We start from the raw sequence: 17,646 nt of genomic DNA, 5'->3' as shown, positions 1-17,646 counted from the left end.
TTTAGTGCCTGGTAAGCGAGTAACAGAATTTTTAAAGTCATTGGTACGAGGCGGCCAGTGAAATTCATGCTTTTTTCTAGCAGGTGGATCTTTTAAAATTAAGATAACGGTCCAAAGGTTGTTACGTTTGACCTGGTTCCCCCATCTTATTGAATGCTATATATCTTGACTGCAGTTTCTTATTGATTTAATTATCTGGAAAAATATTTTGTGCTTCCCACAGATCAGCTGAGAAGCAGCAGCAGGTGACCCCACAGTAAAAAGAAAGAAAAAGACAGTCCTGTATTTTTATAATGCTAGACAAATGTTTCCCCAAAGCGGAAAGGGTTTCAGGTTCTTTTCATACAAAAATGTCCTTCTTGGCAAAACAAAAAGATCACTTTGAAGTTATTCATTTCTTTTGGAAACAAGGCTAGATGATTTATCATATTCTGAACCAATTATAATGACATAAAAAAAAACCTTCACCCAGATATCAGTCAATCTAACCGAATAAATGAACGAATGTGGGCTTTTACTCTGTGAACCTTGACCCCGTTTTCACAACATGTGTTTAATACATCACATGTTCTATTCAAATCCCATGTGGTCCAGCATTATTTCCACATGTTACTGTGTAAAAAGTTAGGTTCCGCCCCACAGCATACCTCATCCTACAGCGCCTCTAAAATAGCCTCTGTTCAGGAGCGATCACCCCTGCCCCACATTGGAACCTACAAAAGCTCCGCGGACTGAAATCCGACACACATTTATTGTCCTTCTGGACTGGGCTGTTGTTCCGCAGGAGAGTGATTCCTTCATCATGCCTACTGACTTCAGCGGGACCTGGGACATGGTCAGCAATGACAACTTCGAAGGTTACATGGTCTCTCTTGGTAAGTTGCGCTGGTATTTTATATTAGTCGTCTTTTCATAGCTTTGCTTTTTATCTTGTCTTGTAGTCATTCGAATTGAACCTTAATGCACATTTCCCCCCCAAGAAAGACTAAATATTTAATATTCATCCAAGGTCAGTAAAAAAAAAAAAAACAGCTAGAACTCTTTAAACTCAAGCAAGCCTGAAGGATTAATAACAGTTATTATAATTTTAATACTTTTTTATTGTTTTTCTTTATAGGCATTGATTTTGCCACACGCAAGATAGCAAGGATGTTGAAACCTCAGAAAGTGATTGAACAAGATGGTGACTCCTTCAACATTAAGACTCTGAGCACTTTTAGAAACTACTTATGCGAATTCAAGGTTGGGGAAGAATATGATGAACTGACGAAAGGCCTGGACAACAGAAAATGCCGGGTAGCAGCATCACTTTCTCTGTAATTAGTGTTTTATTGCAACATTTTTATGGCTTGAAAAAAATCTTACATTGGGTGCATCTTTTTGTTTCAACAGACGGTGGTCAACTGGGACAATGACAAGCTAGTCTGTGTCCAGAAAGGAGAAAAGAAAAACCGAGGCTGGACTCACTGGATAGAAGGAGATGAACTCTATCTGGTAATGATGCGTCTCTTTTCTACGCAGACGATTTAGAATTAAAAAACACCCAGGCAACTCACTTTTTGTGCTCTTCTCTTTAAGGAAATCAGATGTGAAGACCAAATCTGCAAGCAAATTTTCAAGAAGTCTGTGTAGTTGTCTTTCTCTACATATAGATGAAATGATAGTGCATGTCAATGCTTTTTTTTACTGTTAAGAGTCAGAACTGATACTTGAAATGCCTGCTTTCAATTCCAACACAATTAAAAGAGACTCTTTGTACGTTTTTGCTTAATTTGACTGGGATTGTCCTCGCGATCAGAACCAATTCGGCAGAGCCGAGTCACATGGGCCCATGCTGCAGTTAACTTTGCTGACGACTTAATTCCCCCAGACAATCTTCCAAACATACTTAATTTTCCTTTCACATGTTCTGATGCTCCCTGGCTGTCCGTGGTGTCAGCGTGCAGGCAAGTTAAATCCGAATCCCCATTCCCAAATCAGGACAACCTTCAGGTAACCAGATGGTCAAAAATGGCCTGAAGTGCCAAGAGAGGAGGGTCCACTGCATTCCTGCATTCCTGAATTAAGGGTCCTGCCTGAATGACAATTGGGTTCCCACAGACCCCCCACCCCACTGTTCTCTCTGGAGTTTTCTCCGTTCCTCTTTCTGTATCATTGGTACCATTTTACATATACAAAATTCTGTGTAAATGTGATATTCATTTACCTGTGTCTGTAAATTTGAGTAAAAATACATTGCTTAGTGGAGTCAGATTAACAAGATCAACACAATCTCCGATGTGCACGAGTCTCTGCCCAGATGGGTTCCATTCTTGGGCCAGGAGGCGGGATGAGTAAAATGTTTGGCCTTTCTGTAAATGGTTATTAAGGTTTAATGTAGGATATAATGTGGTTTAATTCAGTTTAATAACATGATTTAAAATGGGATAGAAGTATCTGGCCTCCTTGCTAGTATTTTTGAGTCGGCTCCAATCAGACAAATTGGGATAAAAGAGGAATGTCTGTCAATGTCTGGAATTGAAGGCGATCAAGGAATTAATCTGCCTGAGGATCATAAACAGTAATGAATTTAGAACAGGCCATCTGTTTGGTTTACAGAGGCATTCACTATATTTGTGATTGTGTTTATTTTCTTCATGTCAGGGTCTTCCCTGCTTTTCCCCCCCATGATCATAACTGAGCTTCAGCCACTGGCAGCTCATACGATCATTTATATATTACTCTCAGCGTCTGACCATCCTGCATGAAAAGACCTGCCATTCCACCTTTCCACGTGTTGTACACATGGCGCACTGCTGCCTCCTGTCCGCGGGGTGGCGCTGTTGTCCGCTCAAAATTCTCAAACGTTACAGGACCTGAAGAAGAAGAAGAAGAAGAGCTCAGCAGCGCGCGCCTTTCAGATTCCAAAACATCGACGGCGCTCGTTGTCCGCTGGTTTTGTCCGATTTCGGTTCCGCGACGGCGGCTGCGGCTGGACATGGACGACGAGCCGGCGCAGAGACAGGTCGTGCTGTTACTCCCACTTTTCACCTTACCGCGGGTGTCGGCTTGCTTCTTTCCGAGGTCCGCTGTAACACGTTAAAACCTTTTATAAATTCAAGACTTTTGTCATTGTTCAGTTATCTGGACAATGAACTTAACTGGCAAGACCACAAAGATGCAAGAAATCTAGATAACATTATAAGAACATTATAAAAACACTACGTACACAATATATGGGTACAAGTGACATGGGGGGGGTACATGCAAAGGAATCATAAATATAATAAATAGGCTGGAAGGGCTTTGGTCAGTAAAAATAAGTGAAACTATTGGGTAAATTGATAATTGTGCATTACCAGGGTATTGCGAAGGGCCATAGTCAATAGCAGCAGTGAGATGACTATGGAAAAATAATTATTCATTTATTTTGCACCATATATATATATGCACACACACACACACTTTTTTTTATTATGTACTGGCACTTAGTTATTCAGTCAACGCTTGTGTGTGTGGTGCCGTGTATGTATGTGTGTGTGTGTGCCAGGGTGGTAGTAGCCTAGTGGGTAACACACTGGCCTGTGAACCAGAAGACCCGGGTTCAAACCCCACTTACTACCATTGTGTCCCTGAGCAAGACACTTAACCCTAAGTTGCTCCAGGGGGACTCTGGCCGTCTGATAAATGCTGTGTGTGTAGAGGCTGAAAGCTGCACTCCACTACACGACGGGCCTGATCTGTCAGAGTATCGGTGCAGACTGCGAGCGGGACTTCAGCAGACAGGCTGTTGCTGCTATTGCGGAGACTGCTTTTCGACAGTGTGGTGAGAAATCCAATTTTACACACTTAAAATAGATTTTTTTGTTTCAACAATATTTTTATTGATTTTAAACAGGGATATAACAGGGTGAACATGTAATGTTTCAATATACTGTAAATTATATATTTTATAACCCCCTTATAAACCCTATAGCACCCTCCTCCCCTCCCTGACTCCAAGCCAGCAAAATACCAGGCATTTAAAGAAAAAAGAAGAAGAAGAACAAAAGGACTATGGAGCTGGAAGTTTTTTTTTTTTTTTTTTGGTCCTGTATGCAAAAGAAAAACAAAACAAAAAACTAAAACAATTATTATTTAAACAATTAAATAAGTGAATCAAACTATAAATGTATATGAAAAAAATGGAGCAAGGGCCCGCACACCTGTTGAAATTTCAAGTCTGAATAACGGATTGGATTTTTTTTTTTAACAGTAACCAAGACTGTATACCTTTCTTTTGCAGACACTTTTGCTAAAGACCTGGAGGCGTTTGCAAAGTAAGCGATGCTCCCTTTTTTTGGGCGAACTATAAAGTAAATTCGGCATCTTTTGGATGAGCTCTGGCTCACCAGACCGCACGTTCATGTTAAACCTCCCCTCCCTGTTTTCAGGCACGCAAAACGAAGCAGCGTCTCTGTTGAGGATGTAAAGCTTTTAGCGCGACGCAGCACTGCACTGGTGAGCCACACACACTCAATACGCAGTGACTTGTTTATGCCACTGCTTTCACTCCCTTCATCAAGTGGGTTTTCTTCCTTCCCAAGTCTGCACACATCCAACGGAAGAGCGAGGAGCTTGCAAGTGCCAACCAAGAGCAGAAGGAGAAGAGGAAGAAAAACACGGAGAAGCGGAAAAACCAAGACCCTGGAAATGAGGATGATTGAAATGTATACTTATTTACAGCGGTTTGTGTATTAATGACTCAAATACAGACATCTGGTTTAGGATTTTTATTATTGTGTGTAAAAAAACAAAACAAAAAAAAATTGCAAGGGAGTTTGACATTTGTTACCGGCAGTTTCTCCAAAACAATTAAAATTGTACCACATTAAAATAATGCATATAAAGACACTGGACTACCATACTTATGGGTGTCTTTAATCTGTAACAAAGTCAATCATGGATCTCGGCACCATTCCTCAAAGCCCATTTTACAGTGTGAATAGTCTATAAACTCATGTGAAAAGGACATCGGATGCAGTGGGGCCAGGAATAGGGCTGAAATCACAATTTAATCCCAGATCTCCAATATGGACCAAGCCAATCACAAGCCATCAGGAAAGAATGTTTTTTTTTTTTTTTTTTAAGAAGAAGAATCAGATACCATTCTCAACAGTTCATGTCATTCACTTTCCAGGGACGTTAAGAGAAAAATGGCTGAGCCCCAGCTCAGGTTAGGGACATCACCCGCTTAGTCTTGAGGCTTCCATCTTCATCCGTCACAAACCTGACTTCACACTCTGGGTTCAGATGGAAACCTCGGTCAGCAGTATCCAAGGTCCCTAAATGTGCGAATTCAATTAGTTTTGTTGTTGGACTGTTGTGAAGAACACAAGGGTCAACCAGTTTCAAATCAAAATACCTAAATCAAATGAACGTTTTATTTATTGAAGAACTCCCTTCATTTGACATGATCATATAAAACACTGAGCAAAGACACCCACAGCACTCCACATACAAGTCTCACTTACACCATCACTCATGTCCCCTCAAGAGTCCTCAGCAGTTGTCATCCACATCAAGTTCACACTTACAGGTCAAGTACAAGGAAATAAAGCACACACACCATACAGCATTCAGGATGGGTTATAGAAGCAAGACATTTTTTAATCACAACATCCCACTAAACTCTGTGCTACTTCAGCACTTCAGTATACTAAAGGAAAATATGGGAAAAGGTTAAAGGAGGAAAGGGGGAGGGGCAGACAGACGATTTCAGAGTGTCCATCATAAGGGGGGTCATAAAAGGAGGTGCTCGTAGCATCTGCAGCTTCCACTCACACTCGCACCAAAGCCACCCATCGCAGTCACATTTGGCCCTCTCATCGCACAATCAGTCTTTTTTCGCTCTCGCTCTTCCACGCCTTTTCGCTCGCTCCGTTCGCTCATTCTCAGCGTCTCACTCTTCGCCACCAACAAGCCACCATCCTCAATCGCACTCAAGAGTTCTTAAAATGTCACTTGCGCAGATCTTGCCATTTGTAAAAAAAAAAAAAAAAAAAAAGTGGATAAAAAAGGGAACACCCACCGTCTTGTCGGCACATGCGAAGGAGAGAGTCGATCGGTGTTGGCAAAGCATATACACACGGGGAAGATGATAACTGACAGTGGCATCAGCCATACAATGCAGCCAAACGCGGGCGTCTTCCCAGGAAAACGGGAGAGAGGTGAACTGCAGAAGAGATTTTGATGAAGGCTTTTTTTTCCGTAGACACCTGACTGGTAAACAAACTTTTTGAACATAAATTGCATTTTCCATTTTCAACCAGATCCTTTATCAATGCAATATCAAGGAGAAAAAAACAAACAAAAACAAAAAAAACTGAGAATATGATTTGGTGATATAATTACTCATGCACTTTAGCAAGATAAACTACAATACATGCATTTAAGAATCCAGTTGAAATGGCAAAACCAAAACAAAAGTCGGACATCCACATTTAACAATGATCCACTTCAAACACACCTCAAAACGAAATCCTGGACTGGTTTTGTCCACAATGTACAAAAACATTCAATTTTGCCCTCCTCAAAAAGTTATTTTCTTTCTCTTTTCTACACAAGAAAGAAGTCTCTCAGAAGATACTTACCACACACACACACACACACGAGAAAAGTCAACACCCCAAACTCAAATTACATGCCCCAACCGGAGGACTTCGACTCCATACTGGACCCGAAGCCCGAGGTGAACCCGCTGCCACTGGTGGTCGAGTTCGAGCCCGTTCCCCACCCCAGACTGGCCGAGTTGGTGCTGTAGTTACTATTGCCTGAACTGTAGGTCTGGGTGTCCCCCCGGGTGGAGCTAGTCTGCCCGCTAGTGCTGGTACTGGTGGACTGGCCCTGCTGGCTAGCCAGCATGCCCATCATCCCCCAGCTGCTCTGCAGCGCCGCCTGCGCGGCGGCCATCATGGCCGGGTTCAGGTTGAAAGTGCCAAAGTTGCCCAGGCTGCTAGAGCTGCTCCCTAAGCTGCGGCTACTACCAAAGGCCTGACCCCCAAACCCGTTCCCAAAGCGGCGCTCCATCATCTGCCTACTGTTGTTGTGCTTAGGCTCAGCATTGGAGATGTGAACGCTGACTCCTTTGATGATGAGGTCTTCACCACACAGTGCTTGGGCAACCTACACAGATTTTACAGATCAGACTACACAAGCCCTGGACACACACAGTGCACATGATCTCTACCCCATCCCTGCAAAAAGAACACACACCTGGTCATCGGCAAAAGTGACGAAAGCAAAAGCGCGGAACGGCTTTGGGATAAACACGTCCGTAACCTCCCCGTACTGCATGAAGAACTGCCTCAGGTCATCAGCGGTCATGTCCTCTGTGCACCGGCCAACAAATACCTTTCTACTCCTCATAGGCTCGTCCGGGCCGGCCTGCAAGCCGAAAAAGACATCCGTTGGACTAAAGGCCTACCCCCAACAATAAGGGTAGGCCCGTGTGCTTTTCTCAGAATGGGAAATGTGAAAGATGGGTTTAAAGGGTCGTTCTGTGAAATGGTAAAAACTTTAATGTACCTTGGAGTTTGGGAGCTTGCAGTCGCACCAACGGCCGTCAATCATGTGGCGCTGTGACATAACTTTGGTCTGGGTTTCGTAGTCTGTGAACCTCACAAAGCCGAAGCCCTTCGAGTGTCCCGTTTTTACATCTCTTTTGACCTGAAACAGTTAATAAAATGTTTAATGCTAACTGTGCCCCACAAAAATTAATAAACACAAGTTTCACTAAATCGTCTAGACTCATAATAAAGTCAGTGGCCTAGGGGTTAAGGAAGCGGCCCCGTAATCAGAAGGTCCGAATCCCAAACTGCCACTGGGCACAGCATCGTTCAGCACACACTGCTCCCCAGGCACCTGTCATGGCTGCCCACTGCTCACCAAGGGTGATGGTTAAAAGCAGAGGACACGTTTTGTTGTGTCACTGTGTGCTGTGCTGCAGTGTTTCACAATCACTTTCACTTCACAAACGCAGGCCATGTCTCCAGACTGGGTGGTCTGGAATGTTCAGATACTCTGGGAAGTTTTCTGTGTCCACAGACACATATTAGGAATAAAACGATCATGTGCCTGGCAACTCCAAGGCAGACATTCTGTTCCTTGCCAGGGTTCTAAGACATTTTTACAAAAATAATAATAATTCAATGACCACATGTTGAAATTTTATGTGCAAATGTACGAATAAAAAAATCTAAACCAGTCTTACACGAGCTATGTACTTTGTGATACATTCACATGTCGGACAGATTTTCAATAACTTTACATGTTTATTTCATATTCAAAAACTTCTCATGGCCTGGAAAATTCTCTTTTGAAATGCCATTTTAATGTCCGCAGGAACCCTGCTTGTTATTAAGGTGCTCCTACACTTTAGCCATTTTACTCCACACAATGGAAAAAGTTTGGAACCCTCTGGCAGAATCAGAAGGCTAGAAATAAATAAATAAACCACATCTGCATTAAAAACAGAATTTTTCCATTATGGAATTGAAGGGTTATCCTTTTTGCCCAACAGAGAAAATATTATGCACATAAACGTCCAACGCAGAACCTCACCTGCACCATGATAACTTCGCCGAAGGTACTGAAGTAATCTTTCAAGTCCTGCTCCGAGGTCTTCCACGGCAGCCCCAGCACTATGAGGTCCGAGGTCTTCTGGTCGCCCCTCTTGATCTTTGTGGCAGAGGATGCATCAATCTCGTCCATTTTCCTCTTGTTATCTGCAACAGGGGATGTGGGGTTTAAAAAGCAGCCGCTCCTTCCGTGCAACCTGAACCCCCAAGAGGATCATGGCAAAATGCATTAAACATGCATCACTCGGCAAATTAGCGGCCACACTAGGAGACTATTCATCCTCTCGTTGACACGCAAAACAACAACAAAAAAAAGCACAGAATACCTTTGGGATAATTGACGACGTAGACCAGGTTGCCCCAGCCGTTCTCGGGTGCGTGGAGGATGCCCTCGACCAGGCGCACGCCTCGCATGCACTGCGAGATCGGGCTCCGGAAGCGCAGGCCGCAGGCGCCGGGGAACTGCGCCGCCACGGTGGAGAGCAGCACCGTGCCGTCGTCCTCGGACGGGATCTCCATGGGCTCCTCGTTCTCGTCCTCCGCCACGCGGATGTAGAGCTCGGCCATTTTCTTTTTTTAATCTATTTCGGGCTCCGCTTCCTTCGAATTTCGCCGACAGCTGCAGCTAGAAGCGCGGCCGACGACGACAACAACAGCGGCGGCCGAACAATGAACAGGAAGGTGGGGGCTGCCCACGTGCTGGCTCTGCGCTAAACCCCGGGAGGAGACGCGGGGAGCCGGACAGCAGAGCCCCGCTTCCAGACGGCCCACGCACGGTTCCCCCGCCGCCGCGGAGCGCCGACCTCGGTCTCTACCGCAACGCGGGTTCGCTACCGACGACGAGCTAACGCCACGCACACGCAGGCGGGCGTCTGGACGGCTTCTCCCGCTCCTCTTCCCCGAAACGGGTTTACGCCGTTCGACGTACAACACGACGTCCGCCAAATCTACACCGCCGCGAAACGTCCAAATTAACTCGGCGAGTTCGAACGCGGCCGCGCGTCTGTCGTCGCCCGAGCGTCGTGGAGCTCCGGTGTCGCTCAAAATGGCAACATCGCGGTCATCCAGGAGACACGTCATCGCCGGGAAGCGTCCATTATCTGGACGGGGTGAAAACAAACATCCGATCTCCAATTCTCCGGTCGTAGCGTAACAATGTTTGTATAATGTCACCGTGTCGCGACAGTGTAAGTAAATATTAAGTTTAAATTAGAGGGGTTGGCAACGCCTTCCAAACAACTTTAATACATTTTCACTCCCTTTATCGGACTCCCCTGCGGTGTGGTGGGTGAACCCAGATGCCTCTGGAAACTTTGCAGTTTACTATTGCTCTGGGATCGTTTCGAGGGTGTAATTTTTATTTTATGTTATCTGTGTACACCAGCATTGTACCGTTAATTAAGGATACGAAGGTAGGCTCAGTAGTTACATAAAATGAATTTAATGAAATACAGGAAATGCATACTTAATTTCAGATATATTAATACAATATACAATATTAAATAACACTCAAACAAAAGGTATTAATATATAATTTTTAACAGAGCTAGTTAATTTTTCCAGTTACAAAAAGGAAGGCTGACTAACCCTCATTTTGAACAATAAGAATCTTTTAGGTATCACACGCACGCACGCACACACAGTACATTTTGAGTTCATCATGTATAGTTCGTACAGTTATCAAACAAAAGGAAATAAACCTGCAAACAGATGAACATACAAATAATTAAATAGCTTTGATTTTGTAATTCTCCAAATTTAATGATTGAAGGAAAAAAGGGTGAAGAATACATAAAAATCCAAAACAAACTGCAACAAATGGTCATATAAAACGATACAGTGAATATTTAATAAACGTATGTATATGTATTAGTTAATTAATACATTTAGACAATAAATTAATTTCTGTAATGGAGAGAAAGCTTCAGTCATACAACTGAAAAAGAAAAATAGCAACATATTAGAGGCACATTATGGTAGCTTTTAAGCATCAGCATTGTGGCTATTATGTTGCTCCATGTTAAAAGTTGCAAAGGGTATTGAAATTAAATGAATGATAATTTCCCCTGACAAATAGTGATCTTCACAACAATCTTCATCCGTTTGTGTGTGTTATGGACGTTCTGACTGAGTATTGCAATATATATTTAGACACTGCATTGTTTGATTGAAAAACAATCTGTCCAGTCATTTGTTTAAAACCAGGCCTGGGTGGTTTCAGACTAAAGACATATATAACCTGTAGAGGGCATTAGTTGCTTGTCAAATGCGGATTTTAATTTAGCATGACCAAATAATTAATTTGTAATAAGTATTACAAATAAAAAATGTTGTAATATTATATGTGTTAAATTTATGCATATTACTAATTCAAAGCAATCCAGTTTAAATCAAAGAAAAATAGTGAATCCTTAGTCGCACCTGTAAAAGTGTGACTAAAGTGTTCAAGGTTTTTTATTAAAAAATAATTGCTCATTCAGTGTTTATTGGACTAAAACAAATTAATAAGATTTTTACAGGGTTTAGAAAATTATGAAACGTATGAGAAATGGGAAACAGACAATGATAGAGAGGCACTGGTTGGATTATGCAGCTTATCTGATATTTATCATGTGAAATTAAATAATTAGTTTTATATATACTGGTGAAACAAAAACAAAAAAAACAAAAACAAATGTTAAATAGCATGCAGGTCATCCTACGGTGTTGAGAAAATAAATTATAACTAAACATATGTCTTCATTTTCAATCACAGATCGGTCAGGTGAATAAAAAGGCTTTGCTTTAGAACAAGTAAAGAAATTGTAATGTTTCATCGCTGACCTTTCATCATTTATTACATATGTTTTCAAGCCATTCAAGTTATTTGGTCTGAACACTTGTCTTAACTGGATATTTACAGCGTGTTAATGGCTCTTGTGTGACACCCCAAGTGGTAGAAAGTCCCTTGCTTGTAAAGCCACCCATAAAGCCTGTTAATAATGTCTTAATAAATCCTTGACAAACTACAACAGGAGCCCCACCTCAATCTGTGCATGTTTTCATTACTATTCCCTAATTACTTTCTAATGACAGAAAGTGACAGGCGTGTGCATTTTGTGTCACACATTTCATTGATAAATTGCATGAAATATACATGAGACAGAAGTGTACAAAATATAACGATGTATTTACACAAAAAAAGCATCAGAGTAAAGGCCCATTATGTTGTTATAGTTCTACACTTATACAAGTCTAGAAGATACAAAATATATGAAAAATAAAATAAATATTAAACAAACAAAAATACAAATAAACATACAACAATTATATTTCAACCAGCTGGACATATGCTGGACCTGCACTATAATGGCAGGGATGAAAAGTTGTCATTAAGTATGAAACATAATCAGTAATTTTAAGTTCCCTCTTTTCCAGGAAATGTACGTTAGTAAGTATACCATGCCATCCTGTCAACGATGTCTTCATTTTTTTTCTTTCTTTTGATTGATTGATTGATTGATTGGAGTCCCGGTTTTCCAGTGAACTTCATGAGGGGGAAGATTCCTGACTGTGGGTTCCTGCTCAGAATGTCATGATCTGACATTGGTGAGGCACATGTAGAACCCATGTTCGGAATCAGTGCTTGTAAGATCTCTTGGGGAAACAGCAAATTCACTCTGTGCAGATCTGTGCCTTGTGCTGTATTCTCATGAAGATGGGAGAGGCTGGTCCACTTAGATCATTTTTTCCCCATTACTTGTCAGCATCAAATGCTCCGTCACAGGCTATTAAGAAAGCGCAGACAAAGCGCTGATCCAAAAGTGTGTTGACAGTGTGGTTAGTAATTGGCTAGGTATCAGGCAGTAACACTGACAGTATAGTGCAAAGTAGACAGAGCTGCATTTTGTCATGTGAACAGTGCGTCAGGTATCGACAATCAGCAGGATAACAAAAAGCAGCGAAAAATAAATATCAAAAAAGTTTTCTTTTACCAGTATAAAAAAAGTCCTTATGTTACGTATTCCGGCGGTCCTGGCGGAAAAGGCCTTATGATATGCACCCCTCGAAGAAAAACGTTCAGAGTTCACACGAGGGACTCCATGCTTTCTGCTGGGTTGGCTGTGATTATTGTAAGGCCATTTCTGTCCAGATACTTCGGCCAGAGTCCATTCTCCGTGCTGCTCACCAAACTGAGCACAGCTTTGTATAGGAATTGGTACTGCTCCTGAAGGTGACACACAGAAAAAGTTGCTTTTAATCCAGACAGGTGACTGGCGCACAGACATACTGGAATTTGCTTAAGAAATAAAGTCAAGTCCATAAATATTGGGACATCGACACAATTCTAATCTTTTGACTCCACCACAAAGGATTTGAAATGAAACATGTGGCTTTGTGTAACATTTACATCCAAATCAGGTGAACGCTGTAGGAAATACAACAGTTTGTGTATGTGCCACTTACTTTTTAAGAGACCAAAAGTAGTAGTAGGACAAATGAACAAATCACAAATAAAGCTGAAAATAAATTCTAAATAAAAGCCAATTAGAGCTGCAGTTTGCATCTGTCGATGTCCTAATATTTATGGACTGTATATCATATTTATGCTTTAGTCTGACTAAATAGGACTGATTTCAATATAATTCAATATAATGTAAGGTAATTATGTGTACTTACACGCTCTGTAAAAACCCCCGGTCTCATGAGGTTGATCAATTTGGCCACCTGATAAACGTCCACAGCATTTTCACTCTCCAATTGCTGCGATAAGGTAGTGAGGGAGCAAAAAAGCCCAGCTGAGAAGGCCCCAAATCTGTCACAGCAGTAGAGAAAATTGGAGATTGTGTCACTATTCATAATCAGGCCTTTAAACTCACTGCTGGCCTTGTTTTAAAATGGCATGTCTATATTTTAAATGACATGTCTATATTTACATGTTTGCATTTGGGAGGATTTACATTGTCTAGTTTTGTAGTTATAGGATTACAGGGGAAAAAAACAATTACTAAGTAATTAGTCAAATCTACTCCTTTGTTTAAATGAATTCAACAAACAGAACCTATACTGTAATAATTTTTTGTTTGTATATTCATGATTCAAATGAATGTGCATAAAACTCTTACTCATCATGAACAATCGTAGGCCCATCGCGCATTAAAGCCTCTTCTTTGATTATGTTGATCAGCTCAAAAGTGCTACTAATCGGGGCACCTGGGTCTGGCCATTTTGGACACTGAAAGTGACGCACCTCTAATACGTAGTCATCCTGAAATGACAGTGAAAAAAAAAACTCAAAATTCTAATAAATAAAATGCATAACATGAGGTCAGGGTTAGGCAAAACACATTATTATGTTACAGTAAATAAAGTAACTTATTCCAAATACTTTAAGAATACACAGAAAATACTTTTTAATGCATTTGAATCATTGTGCAATACTGCAAATCTGTTGCACACTGGCATCAACATGAATGTTGTATGCTTTTATAATAAATTTAGAATTTGGCATACATTTGTTATCAATTTTCCACCTTCCATTTCTGCCTGACGCCAGGATTTAGTCCTTAATTACATCATTGTGCATAATCACATTATTGTGCGAACAGAATAACTTCATAGACTGAGCTTAATGTGTGAAACAGCCTTGCGTCACCTTCTGGCCCAGTGTAAAGGTGTAATGTAAAACAGACAAGTTAATAAAGTACCTGTGTAGCCTCCAGGATAAAGTCATGGATGATTATCTGTTCTTGATTTGAGAGGCAGAGTCTGTCTTTGCTGATCATGGTAACAGTGAACGCCACACAGTTCATGGCTTCCTCTCGACTGGGCCAATACACAAACTCATCCTCAGTCTGGAAGAATATAATTACAGGCATTATAACATCATCTTATAATAGCAGACATTATAACATCCTTTTTCTAATTACAGTCATTATAACATCATTTCAGCTCTCTAAAGCAGCTAACGCTGTGGACACCAATTTAGAGCATTTCCTTTCAATCTAAATGACTGAAATTGGACTATGTATAAAAGACATTCTTGAACACATACAACACTAATGTCAATTAGATAATGAGCTGCTTTCAACTACAAAGAGGTTTAAGACTACGTCAAGATAAAAACAGAAAATATGAAAGGTAGCATTTCACTCACCATTCCATGGTTGTCTGGGAGCATGACAATGATTTGAGCATTGTGGTCCCAGATCATCCTCCAAAAGTCCATTGTAGTGTGTGGCAGAGGATGTTGTGTAATGATGAACTCATTACTCTGATAGTAGCCCTAAAAAGACAGGACCAACTCATTTAATAAGGACATGCATAACAATAAATAAGTAGTCAGTATTTCAAATATGGCATTACCATTATATAAGAAGCATTGATGTAATCGGTGCCCATCACTCCAGGAAGAGGTGCCAATCCCACACGAGTGCGCTCCGCTAAAAAAAAAGACCACCACCAAACACTTACCCAACTGTTTTAAACACACTTATAAGAATTCTAGTTTGGTTGATGGTGGATCAAATCAGCAGGTTTGTTGGGCTTTGGGGCTGTTAGCAATATCAGCTGCATATTAATAATTTTGACAGGCCCTTGCTTTTAGAGGGTCTAAGAATATGATTACTGTCCACAATACACATCAGCCAATCCAGTTCACAACACACACACACAAAATGCTACAGAAAGTACACAACTACAGCCCTAGTCTGAATGATGAAAAACACCCCTAGACCATTATTCCTCTGATGTTGAAAATGAGGCAAGTGGCATTCTCTAGGCATCGATCAGATGCATGCGGCCTCACTGCCAGAGAGTGAAGTGTGATTAATCACTCCAGAAAGCACTCTTCCACAGCTCCTGAGTTCAATGGTGATGACGCTTGTAGCACTTTGGCCAGCGCTTGGCTATTGTGAACGATGCTCTTCAGACTTATGTGTGGCAGCTTGAGTGGAGACACCCATGATTTTATCTCCCAATGTACTGTTCTTGTGATGACGTTGCTTCCAGTGACTTCCAGCGACAGTGACTGTTACAGACAGTCTTTTACATGGTGGCGTGCGCTTTAGAACTCTGATGCCCTATTTTGTGTGCCTTCCCACTCACAGCTGAGCTGTTTTTGCTTCAAGACATTTTCATAACAGAATAATGTGACAGTTCACTGAGGCAATTGTCCCCATACAAAATGTGGTAAACAGAATAAGGATGGTTATATCCTACAGCCCCAATGTAATAATAGGTTATTTTTTATGTTTTGGCTACATATGAGTCTTAAATAGCCTAATTCAATAATCAGGATGGCTGTCTAGACACTTTATGTTCTATACATACAACTCTTATACAGGAAAACAGTATCTACTGTCTAGTACGGCCCGTGGGCCACATTCGGCCCATTGGTCTTTTTAATCTGGGCCGCTGAGGATTGGTATAGAATTGCTGAAATTAAGTCAGAATTAGGAAGGCTCTAATTCTAATTTCAACACCCTGTAATACCTGGCATTCCACCAGGTGGCGCAGTAGGCGCAGATAGAGCTGAAGATCTTTGGCTGAACCAGACTGGTTTTTATACTGACTTGCGTGGTAAATGAGCGGTCAGGTGATGCGTTTCGTCTAGCAAGAAACGGACTCTCTCGGTTGCACCACATTCTTGACAAAGTAAAAGAGCTGTGTGCATGCACACATTTGAATAATGTTTCCAGCCTTCGCGCGCCGCTCATTCTGGCTGAACTAAAAGCTTTTTATTTGTACAAGCTGGTAGCCAAAGTCAACTGACTAGTGAAAACGCAGCTGCTCTTACTCTCTGGCACCATGCAATGGATTGCCCACCTACACTAACCTGTGTTTAACCCCCATGTAACACACATGCAACATTGCGGGCAGTGGTGGCCTAGCGGTTAAGGAAGAGGCCCCGTAATCAGAAGGTTGCTGGTTCGAATCCCGATCTGTCAAGGTGCCACTGAGGTGCCACTGAGCAAAGCACCGTCCCCACACACTGCTCCCCGGGTGCCTGTCATGGCTGCCCACTGCTCACTCAGGGTGATGGGTTAAATGCAGAGGACAAATTTCACTGTGTGCACTGTGTGCGGCGCTGCTGTGTATCACGTGTGACAATCACTTCACTTTCTTCTTTCAACTATTCACATCCAACCCACACATTTTCTTTTCTTTCTTAGTTTAGTGAGCCTTTCTCCGAAGTGAGGGCTGAAAACTTACAAGGAACAACAGAGGATTTTCGATTCTTCTCTTTGTTGCAGTCCTTCTGTGCGCTGAAGCACTCGCCAATGTGTGCGTTACACTGCACCACCAGCTGCAAGAGGAAAAAATACATTTTATAGTCCATGATGAAACCAGAAAGATCAAGCTCTTCATTTCCTTCTCAGTCCTGGAATCTAGATTCATAACGGTGAATGCCCCCGTCATATTATTATGCTACCTACCATACACCGATTTAATGCATTCTGCATTTGCATATGACACTGTCTTCCATTTGACAGGGTTGACAAATTGTTTCTGTACCAAAAAAAAATGCAGAGACCCAATTTTCTAAAAATTGAGATGATGATAATGATGATTGCAGACTGGTAGGGAGAGAAGCCTCACCAGACGTACGCAATATAAATTATTCCAAATATGCTCAAACAACTGAAAGAAAGGATTATTAGACATTAGTAAAGCAGCTTGTTCAGCATTGCATTCAAATGTGTGACTGATTCTGAGAAAAATCTGCCTGTGGAGAAAGTCATATTATGATAAGGTAAGAAAAACCTTTATTTATCCAAAGGGAAATTCATGTCCAAAAAACATGCTCAATGCAATAAGAAGAAATAAGAACAGAACAGAAGTAATAGTGCAATGTAATATCACAATGACCCTAACAAATAAATAAACAATAAGTTGAGGGGGAGGTCGCATTCTCCACAATCAAAGCATTAGTTCTTTTACAATAATGTTGTCCATCCACCCAGTTGAGCATGAGACTAAAGAGAAGGACTAGCTCTGCCGGATTGTGAAGGCCGGCATTCAATGCTGCTTTTTCTTTCAATTTGTCAGTACGTCCACAGGCCATCAG

The 17,646-nt window shown here is 41.5% G+C and overlaps 4 protein-coding genes across 6 annotated transcripts in view; 2 read left to right on the top strand and 2 right to left on the bottom strand.

The window, feature by feature from the left end:
* Positions 1 to 712: 712 nt before the first annotated feature.
* Positions 713 to 1,758, top strand: rbp7b (retinol binding protein 7b, cellular). The gene is made up of 4 exons (XM_028999437.1): positions 713 to 875; positions 1,118 to 1,296; positions 1,393 to 1,494; positions 1,579 to 1,758. The coding sequence occupies exons 1-4, from the start codon at positions 803 to 805 to the stop codon at positions 1,630 to 1,632; spliced, it is 408 nt and encodes a 135-aa protein (XP_028855270.1). The 5' UTR covers positions 713 to 802; the 3' UTR covers positions 1,633 to 1,758.
* A 1,101-nt stretch (positions 1,759 to 2,859) lies between these two features.
* cenps (centromere protein S) lies at positions 2,860 to 4,873 on the top strand. The gene is made up of 5 exons (XM_028999439.1): positions 2,860 to 3,004; positions 3,682 to 3,805; positions 4,265 to 4,298; positions 4,413 to 4,479; positions 4,566 to 4,873. The coding sequence occupies exons 1-5, from the start codon at positions 2,978 to 2,980 to the stop codon at positions 4,683 to 4,685; spliced, it is 372 nt and encodes a 123-aa protein (XP_028855272.1). The 5' UTR covers positions 2,860 to 2,977; the 3' UTR covers positions 4,686 to 4,873.
* tardbpb (TAR DNA binding protein b) lies at positions 4,737 to 9,660 on the bottom strand. 3 transcript variants are annotated; one of them, XR_003751480.1, is made up of 7 exons: positions 8,924 to 9,660; positions 8,581 to 8,744; positions 7,546 to 7,686; positions 7,234 to 7,440; positions 7,059 to 7,143; positions 6,050 to 6,193; positions 4,737 to 5,303 (listed from the first exon to the last, which is right to left on the bottom strand). XR_003751480.1 is itself a non-coding variant. In XM_028999435.1 (5 exons), the coding sequence occupies exons 1-5, from the start codon at positions 9,162 to 9,164 to the stop codon at positions 6,658 to 6,660; spliced, it is 1,239 nt and encodes a 412-aa protein (XP_028855268.1). In that variant the 5' UTR covers positions 9,165 to 9,660; the 3' UTR covers positions 6,056 to 6,657. The 3 variants fall into 3 exon arrangements, 2 of the variants coding, with proteins under 2 accessions (XP_028855268.1, XP_028855269.1); XM_028999435.1 differs by lacking the exon at positions 4,737 to 5,303 and having other exon boundaries at positions 6,056 to 7,143; XM_028999436.1 differs by lacking the exon at positions 4,737 to 5,303 and having other exon boundaries at positions 6,056 to 7,143; positions 7,234 to 7,404.
* A 488-nt stretch (positions 9,661 to 10,148) lies between these two features.
* Positions 10,149 to 17,646, bottom strand: part of ca16b (carbonic anhydrase XVI b) — a 75,348-nt gene continuing 67,850 nt past the window's right edge. Inside the window, exons 23-29 of the mRNA XM_028999433.1 lie at positions 16,791 to 16,884; positions 14,943 to 15,019; positions 14,734 to 14,862; positions 14,285 to 14,431; positions 13,703 to 13,845; positions 13,257 to 13,392; positions 10,149 to 12,804 (exon numbers count right to left, since the gene is read on the bottom strand). Coding sequence (XP_028855266.1) covers positions 12,664 to 12,804; positions 13,257 to 13,392; positions 13,703 to 13,845; positions 14,285 to 14,431; positions 14,734 to 14,862; positions 14,943 to 15,019; positions 16,791 to 16,884 — 867 coding nt within the window. The 3' untranslated portion in view covers positions 10,149 to 12,663. The remainder of the gene's footprint in view (positions 12,805 to 13,256; positions 13,393 to 13,702; positions 13,846 to 14,284; positions 14,432 to 14,733; positions 14,863 to 14,942; positions 15,020 to 16,790; positions 16,885 to 17,646) is intronic.

The sequence above is a fragment of the Denticeps clupeoides genome, chromosome 12 (genome assembly GCF_900700375.1).
Source record: "Denticeps clupeoides chromosome 12, fDenClu1.1, whole genome shotgun sequence".
Lineage (NCBI taxonomy): Eukaryota > Metazoa > Chordata > Actinopteri > Clupeiformes > Denticipitidae > Denticeps > Denticeps clupeoides.
Note: the sequence above shows the minus strand (reverse complement) of the source record. Positions and strands in the feature narration are given on the sequence as shown.

Bases quoted from the DNA above. Each gene is read 5' to 3' on its own strand.
- rbp7b (XM_028999437.1), top strand. From the start codon at position 803: ATGCCTACTGACTTCAGCGGGACCTGGGACATGGTCAGCAATGACAAC. The intron at 876-1,117 runs GTAAGTTGCGCT...TTTTCTTTATAG, and splicing joins AGGTTACATGGTCTCTCTTG to GCATTGATTTTGCCACACGC. The intron at 1,297-1,392 runs GTAGCAGCATCA...TTGTTTCAACAG, and splicing joins TGGACAACAGAAAATGCCGG to ACGGTGGTCAACTGGGACAA.
- tardbpb (XM_028999435.1), bottom strand. From the start codon at position 9,164: ATGGCCGAGCTCTACATCCGCGTGGCGGAGGACGAGAACGAGGAGCCC. The intron at 7,687-8,580 runs GTGAGGTTCTGC...TAACTGTTTCAG, and splicing joins GCGAAGTTATCATGGTGCAG to GTCAAAAGAGATGTAAAAAC. The intron at 7,441-7,545 runs GTACATTAAAGT...TGTTGGGGGTAG, and splicing joins GCAAGCTCCCAAACTCCAAG to GCCTTTAGTCCAACGGATGT.
- cenps (XM_028999439.1), top strand. From the start codon at position 2,978: ATGGACGACGAGCCGGCGCAGAGACAG. The intron at 3,005-3,681 runs GTCGTGCTGTTA...CTGTGTGTGTAG, and splicing joins ACGAGCCGGCGCAGAGACAG to AGGCTGAAAGCTGCACTCCA. The intron at 3,806-4,264 runs GTGAGAAATCCA...TTTCTTTTGCAG, and splicing joins GACTGCTTTTCGACAGTGTG to ACACTTTTGCTAAAGACCTG.